The sequence below is a fragment of the Erythranthe guttata genome, chromosome 8 (assembly GCF_056151865.1).
Source record: "Erythranthe guttata isolate IM_541 chromosome 8, IM_541, whole genome shotgun sequence".
Lineage (NCBI taxonomy): Eukaryota > Viridiplantae > Streptophyta > Magnoliopsida > Lamiales > Phrymaceae > Erythranthe > Erythranthe guttata.
Window position 1 is genome coordinate 20,515,585 of NC_142540.1, and position 12,726 is coordinate 20,528,310.

The window sequence follows — 12,726 nt, forward strand, 5'->3', positions numbered from 1 at the left end:
GTCCTATTAACTGAGCAATACTATCAACTGTATTCTCTGGACTATTTCTATGATCAGCACGTCTGACTTGAGCGTCGGAGGGGTTTCCGCCAGATCAACCCCCGGCTTAGTTTACGTGTTCTATGATTGCAAGTATCTCAAGGTCATCAAGCTCGTGAGTCAGTGATCCACTTTGCTCTCCCAGCTCATCCTACGTCATTTATTTAAGGTGGTCTATTTTTAGCATCATCATTTTGGCGCCGTCTGTGGGAATCGAACCCACGAGGAGTCAACTCGCTTGGAACTACGAACCCGCAGCGAGACAACTCTCACGAGGAGACAACTCGCTCGGTCTTACAACTCGTTGCGAGGCAACTCCCAAGAGGAGCCAACTTCCTCGGTATTACAACCCGTAGCGAGACAACTCCCACGAGGAGCGAACTCGCTCGGTACTACAAATCCGTTGCAAGACAACTCCCACGAGGAGTCAACTCCCTCGGTAATAAGACTCGCAGCGAGACAACTTCAATGAGAAGACAACTCGCTCAGAACGACCTCAATCCGCACGCTCCTCAGTCTTGCGTCATCCAACGCTCCTACAACTTCGCTTCGAGACAACTCTCTTGAGGAGACAACTCGCTCGCAATTCACTACACAATCGCAAGCTCAAGTTAGCACGATTAAAACCTTAGAAACACTTAGAGATATTATGGGAATCTATATAGCATGGCCAGCTTGATTACTCAAATTTCTCTATTTATTTCCGACGGGTCCTTCATTAAAACGTGGCCACGGTCCAGACATACTTACGACCTACGAGGTCTAACAAGGGGCACGATCCTCATCAAAAAATCTTGAGAGCCTGATCCACTCATCAAGTACATCACGCACAAGGCTATATGTAAACACATACAAGCAACGCGTCAAATCATTGACAACGTCAATAAATAACAACTCCCACGAGGAGATAACTCGATCCGCGATACCACATCATCGCGGAACAACACCGACAACTCAAGTAATTTATATTGCGACAACTTGGTCGCGCTACCCGCCAACGCGCCTTCACGCCCCTTCGACACACGCTCCAACGCATTTTCGCACACCATCAGGCCATATACCAAAGAGCGACCACTACAATTTTTACTCTCGACACGATCTGAAATCCATTCCAACATGGTCCCCACATCGACTCGAGAGTGGGGGGCTTAATGATGTGCCTAATTGGACCAACCCAATGGGCCTACAAATGCTCTAATAATTGGGCCCACTACATGAAAGCCCAAACACCTTCAAAATAAGGCTTGGGCCCAGCAAAGCAAACCCGACCCAATAAACGACATATAAATAGAGGTTTTACTCATTGCTTAAGGTACGTCCTATTAACTGAGCAATACTATCAACTGTATTCTCTGGGCTATTTCTATGATCAGCACGTCTGACTTGAGCGTCGGAGGGGTTTCCGCCGGATCAAACCCCGGCTTAGTTTACGTGTTCTATGATTGCAGGTATCTCAAGGTTATCAAGCTCGTGAGTCAGTGATCCACTTTGCTCTCCCAGCTCATCCTACATCATTTATTTAAGGTGGTCTATTTTTAGCATCATCACATTAATATGTTTTTATCAATAATTGAGCTTAATCGATTCAAATCTTTGAATAATGTATATGGATTGAAAGAATTTGAGTTTACAATCGATTCAAATCTTACGATTTACGATTTGATTCTTACGCATATTAGGAATTAAATTTATTATTTTTTATGATATAATTGAATTAGAAATATATTAAACTTTAATTATAAAGATTAATACGTTATTACCAATAGTTAAGCTCAATTGATTCAAATCTTTTAATTGTTTTAGAATTTAAAGAATTTAAGCTTAATCAATTCCAATTTTACTATTTGATTAAACTAAATATTAAAAGAAAAATCCTAATATAATATTTTGAGTATATAGATTTATTTTAAAGTAAGAAAAATAATTGAAATGAGTTATAATTTTTTTTCTCCCTAAATATAGATCATGACTAGCTAAGCAGACAAACAGCCCTGCATTTTTGTTATCCCCACATTTCTATTTAGAATATTTCAATTCTCGATCAAATTGATGAAAATTGACCTGCTACTTGTTATTTTGTACACGTGCCTAATTCATTAATTTGTGTGTGAGAATATACTGGACTTTTATATTTAAAAAGGGTTATTTTACATAACCCCTAACCACCAAATAAACTAGGGATAACCCAAATCATTCTTTGACATGCCCCTGGAGAAGCGAAAGTACTATACTACCTTTATATGCAATTCTCGGCCAAACTGTATTCAGTTTTTTTGTCCTGCATTTATCATTTTTGCTGATTTATTTATTATTATTATTTTTTTAATTTTTTTTTAAATAATAATAAACCTGTTTCTTAAATTTATATATATTTTTTTATTTTTTTATTTTTTTTATTTTTTTTAATTTTTTAAATTAAAATTTTTTTTTTTATTTTTTTTTTATTTTATGTTTAGTGTATTGAAAATAACTACATGTAACTATAGTATCTATAGTAATTCGTAGTTAGGTTCTTTTTTTTTCCTCATATTTTTAGTCGATCAATTGTATACCCACACGAATACTGGCTTATACAAAAGAAATTCATAAACCCCAACAAAAATTTACAAATTTCAATATTTTTATTATAAACCACCTCAGAACCAATAACATACGAATCGAAAATACACAAATATATGCATATGTAACTACATGTTACTATATGTATAATAATGTATAGTATGTATACAGTTTGTTGAACACTGCTTCACATGTAACTTCAACCAAATTTTTGACACCTTCCAGGAGAGGATCAATGGCTTTCATTAAGCTGCAATTGCAAAATCAAAAAACAAAAATTACTTTAGTGCAAATCAACAAAATTTGAAGAAACATCAAAACACTCAAAAAATCAACAAACACTACGAGATCGAGAGATAGAGAGAGAGGTTATTGCTGGAAAATGCTACATATTTTAAATTAAATAGACAGTGACTCCTCACCCCCCCTCGCCTCCTACCAAAACCCTAGGCGCTGCTAATAACCACCCACGGTTCCGCGCGCCCACAAATGCAAAAAAATATAGAAATAAATCTGAAAACATAAAAATAACGAAATAACCATCAAACTATAGATTTCGACGAGAGGAATCCAACGGTGGGTAGCCCGTCATATTTTGACTAGTGGAACACAAAATATACCTCCAGCAAGACCATTGTCGTTGAATGAAAAAAAGAATTGCAGAAACAGATCTGCGCTCCAAACTAAATGAAATCACCACCAAAAGAAAGAGGTCGACGAGAGGAATCCAACGGTAGTTAAACCATCGAATTCCGACCACCGGAGAGAGAGTTATGACTCCGGGAAGCAATTTCGCCGGTAGGAGCTAGGTTTGTGGAGGCGGGTTTTTTAATCTGGGAGAAGAAGAGAGAGACCGAAATGTAAGTGGTGAGGGTTTAAAACTGATTTTAAAAGGGTATTATAGGGACTACCGGGTAGCGCAGGGGGGTATGTTAAAATATTTTCGAAACGAGGGGGTTTCCCCTAGAGTGTAATCCACTTGGTAGTTAGTTCTATATAATTTGGAAATGAGGGGGGTCTACAAAATAATATCATTTAAAAAATATTTCAGTAGGAATCTCCGAAGTAGATGGCGGTTGATAGGGGAATCTTTGATCGTAATTTTCAGTATTCATATTGCGTCTTTCCAACATGAAACTTGTGATTCAAAAGTGAGCCTCTGTTAATTGAGTCTATCAGTTGGAGCGAGTCTGTAATTGACCCAAGTTCGAGCCCCCTTGCCAACAGTCGCTAAGTCGAACATGTCACATATGATTAACCTAGTATATTTTACATATCTCGTATAGTTTGCAAACTATTATACGAGAATGCAGTTCACGTATCTATATATATTAATTTTTTGAGAAGACAACATAACATGACTTTCATTAATAATTTGAATAAATGTGTACAATGTGTCAAGCTTCTATATGAAATATATGAACTATTTTTGCCATTTTATTTTATAAATATTTTTGTTTGCTAACATTATATTTATGATTAATATTTGGGTTTTTTGTATTTGACACATGTATCTATCTAGCTGAATTATTCGAGTTTATTATCGTGAAATCTCGTGCAGTTGTAAGACAACGGTAAATATATCCATTAATGGAGCTCGTCGGGTGACTCACTCACGAATTTTGTAATTTGTTCTGCGATTTTATGAAGAAAAAAAATTGACGTGGATGCATATTAATCATTTTAAGTGAGTTGTAAAAATACCGGACTGTATTTTTTTTTTTGAATTTTGTAATTTTTTCTGCGATCTTATGAAGAAAAAAAGTTGACGTGGATTCATAATATCATTTTAAGTGAGTTGTAAAAATACCGGACTGGATTTTTTTTTTTTTAATTTGCTACAAGAAACTGTCTAGGTTTTATAAAGATCTTCTAAAACAATAACTTCGAGAATCAAAATTTTAAAATTAGAATGAAAAAACCTGTTCAAATTTTGTTTTTCGAAAGAAATTGACGGAATTTGAAATTTCTATTTTTCTACTCACGTATAGTGTAAAATACATAATAATTTGGATGACTATATATGTGTAACTTTCTTTTGGGGGGGGGGAGGGGGATGACACTATATATTATTTGGAAATTAAAATTGGATCGAAAATCTGAATGTCATATATTGTTCTAGTGTTGGTTAAAAAAACTCGAAGAACTTGAAAATCAGAATGACAACTATTGTTCCAAATTAAAAATGGAATTTTCTAAATTAAAATCGACTAAATCCGAAAATCCATTCCAATTTTCGTCCCTAAGTATTTACTTTTGAGCAAGTATTCTAAATTTCTAACATGCTTTTCTTGGGAGACCTATTAAAAAACATTCTTAAACACACACACACGTATAATCAATCAACATCCTCTAAAAATAGATTATAATTAATATTACATAGTCAAATGGTTATGCAAATATCACAATCCTCAAATTAGAAAAATAATTGAATTAATATGATGAATCATATAAATCCTATATCAACATTCCCGAACAAGTTCAAACAAAAAATAATTAAGTTATATAACCCAAGGAAAATTTAGGCATGTAAAAATAAATAAATAAAAATATATTTAATTTATGTAATCTATTTGCAAAACACTTTTTTGGTAATTAATTAATTAAATAAATAAATAAATTCAAAAAAACCCTCCCTCAAACAAAAGTACTGCTCACTCTATATATATATATATATATACACCCCAAAGCTTCATTTTTCTTTTTCATCTAAATAAATAAATAAAAAGGGTTTTATATATGAATTATATGATGATGAGGGTATATTGTGTTGGGCAGCTGTTGTTGTCGGTTTTTGTTCTGGTGTGGTCGTCCTCACGGGAAGCGTATGGAGACGAGCAAGATAAGCCGTGCGATCTATTCAAGGGGAGTTGGATTGTTGATGATTCTTATCCACTCTATGATTCTTCTCACTGCCCTTTTATCAATCCTGGCCTCAACTGTCTGATAAATGGCAGGACTGATAAACTTTATCTTCAGTATAAATGGAAACCAACTGCCTGTGACATTTCCAGGTCCATCTCTCTCTCTCTCTCTCTCTCTCTCTCTCTCTCTCTCTCTCTCTCTCTCTCTCTCTCTCTCTCTCTCTCTCTCTCTCTCTCTCTGTATTTAGTAGTAGTTTTTGTTAATATGTTTTACTTCTTGTGTGAAGGAGATTTCGATGTGGTGGAGTTTGGCTGTGGGGGCCATGGCCCCCATTCACTGTTAAACACATGTGGACTTGTTATTTTTCATGTGTTTTAGCTATTTAATTTTATTTTTTTTCTTTTTAGGTTTTTCTTTTACAATTTAAAACACCTATTATTATATTTAGAGAATTTCTTACTATTTAAATACTCTGAGATATTATTTTTTTCTAAAAAAAATTCTGCATGATTTTTTTATTTATTTTTTAACCACCTCTGGATAGTATTTTGTTGCTGCAGCCTGCATGTATATATTGTATGCATCTATCTATCTGTAATCCAAATATTAAATGTCAAATATTATTTTAGTTTCTTCATAATAATACATTATAAATTTATAAAAGCTGTCAAATAATAATTTGAAAACTCACACACGTGTATTTAATATTGTGTGATATGAGAATTCATGACACACCTATATATATACCAACCAGAGTCTTTGTTCTATAATAATTATTTTTTTTTAAATATTTTGTTTTATATTATCTATTATTTTATATTTCAAATACTGCACTAAATGCATTTTTTTTCATGTTTTAATCTTATCCATTCAACTCTAAGTATGTCTCTCTAGTCTCTCCTATCACATCATTAAATCATGAAGGTTATTTCAGTCTTTCTAATGTATTTTTCCAAAAAATAAGACAAATTTATTAAAAAAATTAATACTTGTGTAAAGCTAAAAACCACAGTTAATTCGGAACAGAGGGAATATTATCTTGATATTATTCATAATATGTAATCATAATAAATTTGGAAGGCATTAAATGTTAAACTAAAACAATTAATATATATATATATATATATATATATATATATATATATATATGGTTTACAGGTTTGATGGGAAGGAATTTCTAGAAAGATATAGGGGCAAAAAGGTAATGTTCGTGGGTGACTCACTGAGTTCAAACCAGTGGCAATCGCTGGCGTGCATGCTTCATGCTGCTCTACTCCCAAACGCCAATTATACCTTGACTAGACGAGGACCGCTCACCACCATTTCCTTTCTGGTAATTTACCTTTTTGCCCCTCTTAATTATTTCACCTTTTCTTTTGCGATAAATGTATATACTTTTCAAAAACTTAGTAATAATCGCGGCATACTTGGTATATTTTACTCGGTGAAAATCTATAATGCACGGAAACTTCAACCTACACGCGTTTCCACGTTTCGGAAACTGCCATAACACCTGTCGGAAACGTTTTGGGGCCGTTTCTATAAATATTTAAAAATTTCGGGGACGTTTCTGATAGTGATAAAAAATTGGAAACGTGTTTCCATGCAACATAAATCCAAATTTCATTCTAAATAAAAACTCCGAATTGCATAGGTTTAAAAAAATCTTAAATATTATGCCTCATTTTCACTTCTAGTGGTGTTTTAATATTTTTGTAGATGTTAATTCCATATTAAAATAAATTTATATGTCCTGAATGTTATTTGTGGAATGATATTAAACATTATAATATTTTTTAGAATTATGAATGCACCCCTATATTTTTACTATTTACGCGTTTCCCTCGCGTTCATGTATCCAAAACTTTTTGGAAAACGGAGTTTCCCCGTGTCCATCCATTTCCCTGTTTCCCGTGTCCGCATTCCCCGGTCCGTACTACATAGGTGAAAATCGAAGAAACTAAGTAGGTACACTAGAGAAAATTGCCCAATCGGAGCAACAATTTCAAATTACGTGGATTCTGATTAAGTATGTCTAAACATTTTAAATAATTCCCAATTCTTTGAATTGTTGATGAAGTTTTTATTTCTGTAAGTTTCAAAATCTTTTCAATTTCCGTAATTTTCAGAGTTCGATTATTCACTTCCGCAAATTAAAATAAAAAACTTTCTAAAATTATTATGTCAATACATATCACGTGAATACTAATAATATCATCATCCATGTGTAATGGTAACATAAAACATGTGACTTGCCCCGTAAGGCATGGCCTAGCGGTTGCAGCAAGTAAGCTTAGCTTGTCTCAATTGACTCAAGTTCGAATCCTCTTGTCAACAGTCACTAGATCGAGTTTATCATGCATGGTTAGCCTAGTGTAGTTTACATCTCACATATGATTTGCAAGCTATTATACGATTATTATATACAGTATATACACACATATGTGTGTATACATTGAAAAAAATGAAGCTAAATTTCGCTTGATCTTTTACTTTGGAAGGAATACGAAATGTCGGTTATGTTCGTGAAAAATGGATTCTTCGTGAGCCTAGCAAACCGCACGCTGAAACTCGACACTCTCGTCGGAACCGGTCTTTGGATAGGAGCCGACGTCTTGATCTTCAACAGCTACCACTGGTGGATGCACTCCGGGCGCCTTAGAACGTGAGTCCATCTTTATCCAATCGTTTTTTTTTTCGAAATGGAATCAGAATTATATATGCATACACAAATGTACACTTAAAAACGTAAAAAAATTGAGTATGCTTACGAACGTTGTTTTATTCCAGGTGGGACAGTTACCAGATTGGCAACCAGATATTTAAAGACATGGATGTTATGGAAGCTTACAAGACAGCTTTAACTACCTGGGCTAACTGGGTCGATTCCAACATCGACCCCGCTAAAACCCGAGTCTTTTTCCAAGGAATCTCGACCGTTCATTACAAGTAAGCTCTTATTTATGCTATCATTAATCCACACATATATGAATGTATGTGATTTTGCATATAATGAACGAAAGGTTGGAAATTAGAACAAAATTTCTGAATTACGCCGATTTCGATCCGAGTAATTTACGATGTTAGAAAAATTATAATCTTTTATTCTGAATGTTGAAAATTTCGATTTTACGATTTTTATTTTCTCTTCTTTTGGTACGGAATTGGAATACATATTGGATTCTGAATCACGATACCATTTTAATTTCAAAACCATTTTCCAAAAAAATCGATTACTTTTTTCTCGAAAAATTACGCTTTAAATATCAACATTATTTTCACTTAAGAAAGAAAAACTGGATTTTCCCCAAAAGTGCATATTCCGATTTGATCCATCTGATTCCCACCCCCGAAATTAATCTTCTCTAACTTCAAATTCTCATTGTAAATGTGTGTGCCAGAGGGTCAGATTGGAATGAACCAAGCGTGAAGGATTGTAGAGGACAAACGAAACCGATAAACGGGTCGGATTATCCGGGAATCAAACCACGGGGAGATCCAGTGGTGAGAAGTGTGTTGAGCAATATGAAGAAACCGGCTTTTTTGCTCGACATAAGTTTGATGACTCAATTAAGAAAAGATGGCCACCCTTCGATTTATGCTGGCAAAGGCCTCGATTGCAGCCATTGGTGCGTTGCCGGTGTACCCGATACCTGGAATCAGCTCTTGTACACACTTCTCCTCAAGAGCTAAAACAAAAAAAAAAATGTCCTTTTCTTTTTTTTTGGGGGGGAGGGAAATGAGAATTAAATAAAGAATTCAGTTTTAAGGAATTCATGTAATGATTTGAGCTCTCTTCATTGAACCAAAATCAAGGGTCGAAATCGGAAGAATTGGATTGATCGTAAATTAGCACTTTCAGAAAAATTGCAATTTCGATTCCGTTAAAAAAAAAAAAAAAAAGTCGAAAATTTTGGAAATGGAAAACTTGTGCCAAAGTCGGAAATTTCCAGATCCGAATCGGCGGAATTTAGAAATTCCAATCTTTTGGTCACCTGTAATACAAAATACATAATAATATTGATATTATAAATGTAATTTTCAGAAGAACAAACAATTCGGATTTTTTACGGAAATATTTTCGAAAAATTAAAATCAAATGAAAAATCAAAATCTACTGTATTTGAATTCCTTTCGGAAAAAAAACAAATCAGGAATCGGGACTTTCAGATTTCGGAACGAAAGATATCGTTCCAAAAATCGAAAAATTTCGAATGTAAATCGAGGGAATTCAGAATCGGGAACATACAAGGAAAAGAAAACAATGATGAAAAATGGAAAAATGACATAACATGCTCGAAAATTACATCATTAGCATACATGAAATTCTAGTGGAGTTCCGACTATAAAAGCCGCAGAAAATTTGGTTAATTTTTTTACGGATGTTGCTTCGTAAAACGGAATACATATAAACATACCAAAAAAATCTAACAAATTCGTCGTCTATTTCTGCTTTGTTATCCTCTTGTCTCTTATGGGCAGCTCACTCGGCTTTTGAGCCACGTGTGGGTGATCGGGACCCGTGTAAACCTTAAGATGGTTAAACAACGCTCTTCCAAGCTGCAAGCAATAAACACGGGATAAATTAAAATGCTTAAATAAATATATATATATATATATATATATTTTTTTTTTTTTTTTTTTTTTTTTTTTTTTTTGCATGCATAAAAGTAGAGGGAATCTTACGGCTCCTTTAGGAAGCATCCCACGAACAGCATGCTCGACAATTCTTTCGGGAATTCTTTTCTGAAGCTGCTCGAAAGTTTCGACAGTCATTCCACCAGGTCTTCCGGAATGTCTCCTGTAGAGTTTTTGCGTCCTTTTCTTTCCGGATACAGCAATCTTATCAGCATTGACCTATTTACATATTTGCCATCACAGAATCAGATACACGCACTATATTATATGATGGATCGTGTACAACATCTTAACTTATACAGAAGGTTTTTTTCCGGGGCATCGTTTATTTTGACGGAGGATTTTCGAATTTCATAAACTCCCAAAAAAAAATGATTTTTTTTTTCTTTTCCACGTATGAACGTACCACTATAACAAAAGCTCCCATGTCGACACTAGGGGTATATGTGGCAAGATTCTTTCCCCTGATATGAATGGCGATCGTCGAAGCGAGCCTTCCTAGTATCTTGTCTGTTGCATCCACTACATACCACGGCTTATCTGTGTTTACATGGTCCGCTGCTTTCGGGTACCATGTTTTATTCCAAACATCCTGTAATACGGAACAAACGTAAGTAATATATATTATATACATATACGACCTTAACTTTTACTAAGTTCGTTTGTCTGAAAATTTCAGGCCGAGGGTGAGTTTATTCTTTCACTGTCCATTCAGATAACTCCCATCGATAAATCCCATATACTCATTGAGATAACACAGCTTTCTAATATCGACAGCGTACATAAGTAAAATACGAAACATCATGCGATTATCGAAGTAATTATCAGTTAACAGTTCAACGTGTCGAACACATTCTTTAACTTTCATAGGGCATTGCAGTAGCAAATAAATCCAGTTCCAAAACTTTACATTAAGGTGGTGTTTGCAAAAGCTTTTACAAATAGATTATGAGCTTTTTTTTGCTTATAATCTATTTCTTAAGTGCTTGCAAAATGAGCTTTTGCTTTTGCTTTTGCTTTTAGGTGGTGTTTGCAAATGCTTTTAGAAATAGATTATGAGCTTTTTCCGGCACATAATTCGTTTGTAGGTGTTTGCAAAACAATTTTTTTTCTTCTCTTGGAATAAGCTGCTTTAAGCTATAATTTTAAAAGCACATATGCACCTGCTTTTTCTATTTTAGTTGATTTTCCAGCTAATTTGCAAACAACCCCAACTTTTAAAAATAAGCACTTAATTCCAACTTAACTCAAAATCACTAACTTCTGCTTTTAAATAAGCTTTTGCAAAAGCTATAATTTGTTAAGCACCCATAAAAAATTTCCAGTAAAAATTTGCAAACACCCCCAAACTTTTACAAATAAGCACTTAAAAAATCAACTTAACTCGCAAATCGATAACTTCTGCTTTTAAAATAAGCTTTTGCAAACACCACCTAAGCAAATAATAAAAGTGCCCTAGTTCGTTCTTCACATTCAAAATTACAGAAATTGAGCAGCATTTTCCCATAAATAAAATTAAATTAAAAATAAAAATTGAAACAAATTGAATAATTTGGGGGGAAAATTTCTTACAGGTCCGGTGAGATCGTCGAACATCCATTGCTGGCCGGAAGGGATGAGAGCGGCTTTATCCTGGCAGCAAATCTTGAACGTCCGATTGGATTGAACGGACGGTGTGGATGAAACGGCGAGCGAGAATCCGAGGAAGGGGGTTTTGTTGAAGGAGGAGGATAAGGGTTTCGTAGAAAATAAGGAGGAAGAAGAAGTGACGCAGTTTACCGCCATTGCCATGGGTGGGTGGGGGGATTTTCTCTCTGTTTGCTCTCTCTGTTGTTTCTGTGTGTGCCTGCGTATTTTTTTGTGGGAAGATAAAAAGATAGGATTGAAGCGGATAAGAAGGTGCACTGTAGTCTACTGTGGGGTCGTAGTATGTGATTATTCCCCCACTTTTCCTTGTCCAAATTATGGGCAAATTACAGTTTTCACCCATCAAGTTTGCACTGATTTTACATTTGGTCAATTATGTTCACAAAAAACACAATTGGTCCCTTATGTTTCAATAATATTACACGTTTGTCATTTCCGTCAATTCACCGTGAGTTGGATAGTTGAGGAAGTGATGGGTACGCGGTTGATTTCGTTAGTACTGACATAAAATTAACGAAAATGACTAAAAGTGTTTAATTTTTGAAACATGAGGGACCAAATGTGTTTTTTGTGAACATGAGGGATCAAATGTGAAATTAGTGCAAACTTGATGAAACAAAACTGTAATTCTCCCTCCAAATTATTATTGCTATATTTTTTGGAAAAGAAAAAAAAATTAATTGGGAAACTAAATAAAATTACATTATGGAAAATTTGTTATAGCACGAAAAACTAGTTCCAAAATTAAATTTTTTTCGACTTAGAATCGGCTTGGTTTGGAATTTTCATTTTTCGGTCACCCATGATATAGAAAATAATAAAATGTATATTATACAAGTATAGTATTTGAAAAGAAAAATTGGGATTTTCTGAAATTAAAATCGGATAAGAAATTGGAATAGTATATCCGTGAAAAAACCGGAAATCGGTACTTTCAAAATTCGGGGAGAGAAGTATTGTCACAAAATCGGATACATT

General features: G+C 34.3%; 2 protein-coding genes across 2 annotated transcripts; one reads left to right on the forward strand and one right to left on the reverse strand.

Moving 5' to 3' along the window:
- The first annotated feature begins 5,275 nt into the window (after positions 1 to 5,275).
- On the forward strand, positions 5,276 to 9,330 carry LOC105970290 (protein trichome birefringence-like 42). Its single transcript, XM_088822346.1, has 5 exons — positions 5,276 to 5,612; positions 6,622 to 6,796; positions 7,965 to 8,128; positions 8,254 to 8,412; positions 8,865 to 9,330. The coding sequence occupies exons 1-5, from the start codon at positions 5,338 to 5,340 to the stop codon at positions 9,154 to 9,156; spliced, it is 1,065 nt and encodes a 354-aa protein (XP_088678472.1). The 5' UTR covers positions 5,276 to 5,337; the 3' UTR covers positions 9,157 to 9,330.
- Positions 9,331 to 9,728: 398 nt separating this feature from the next.
- EMB1473 (Ribosomal protein L13 family protein) lies at positions 9,729 to 12,020 on the reverse strand. The gene is made up of 4 exons (XM_012995240.2): positions 11,674 to 12,020; positions 10,508 to 10,693; positions 10,150 to 10,320; positions 9,729 to 10,023 (listed from the first exon to the last, which is right to left on the reverse strand). Exons 1-4 carry the CDS (start codon positions 11,890 to 11,892, stop codon positions 9,907 to 9,909), a joined length of 693 nt encoding a protein of 230 aa, XP_012850694.2. The 5' UTR covers positions 11,893 to 12,020; the 3' UTR covers positions 9,729 to 9,906.
- Positions 12,021 to 12,726: the final 706 nt, after the last annotated feature.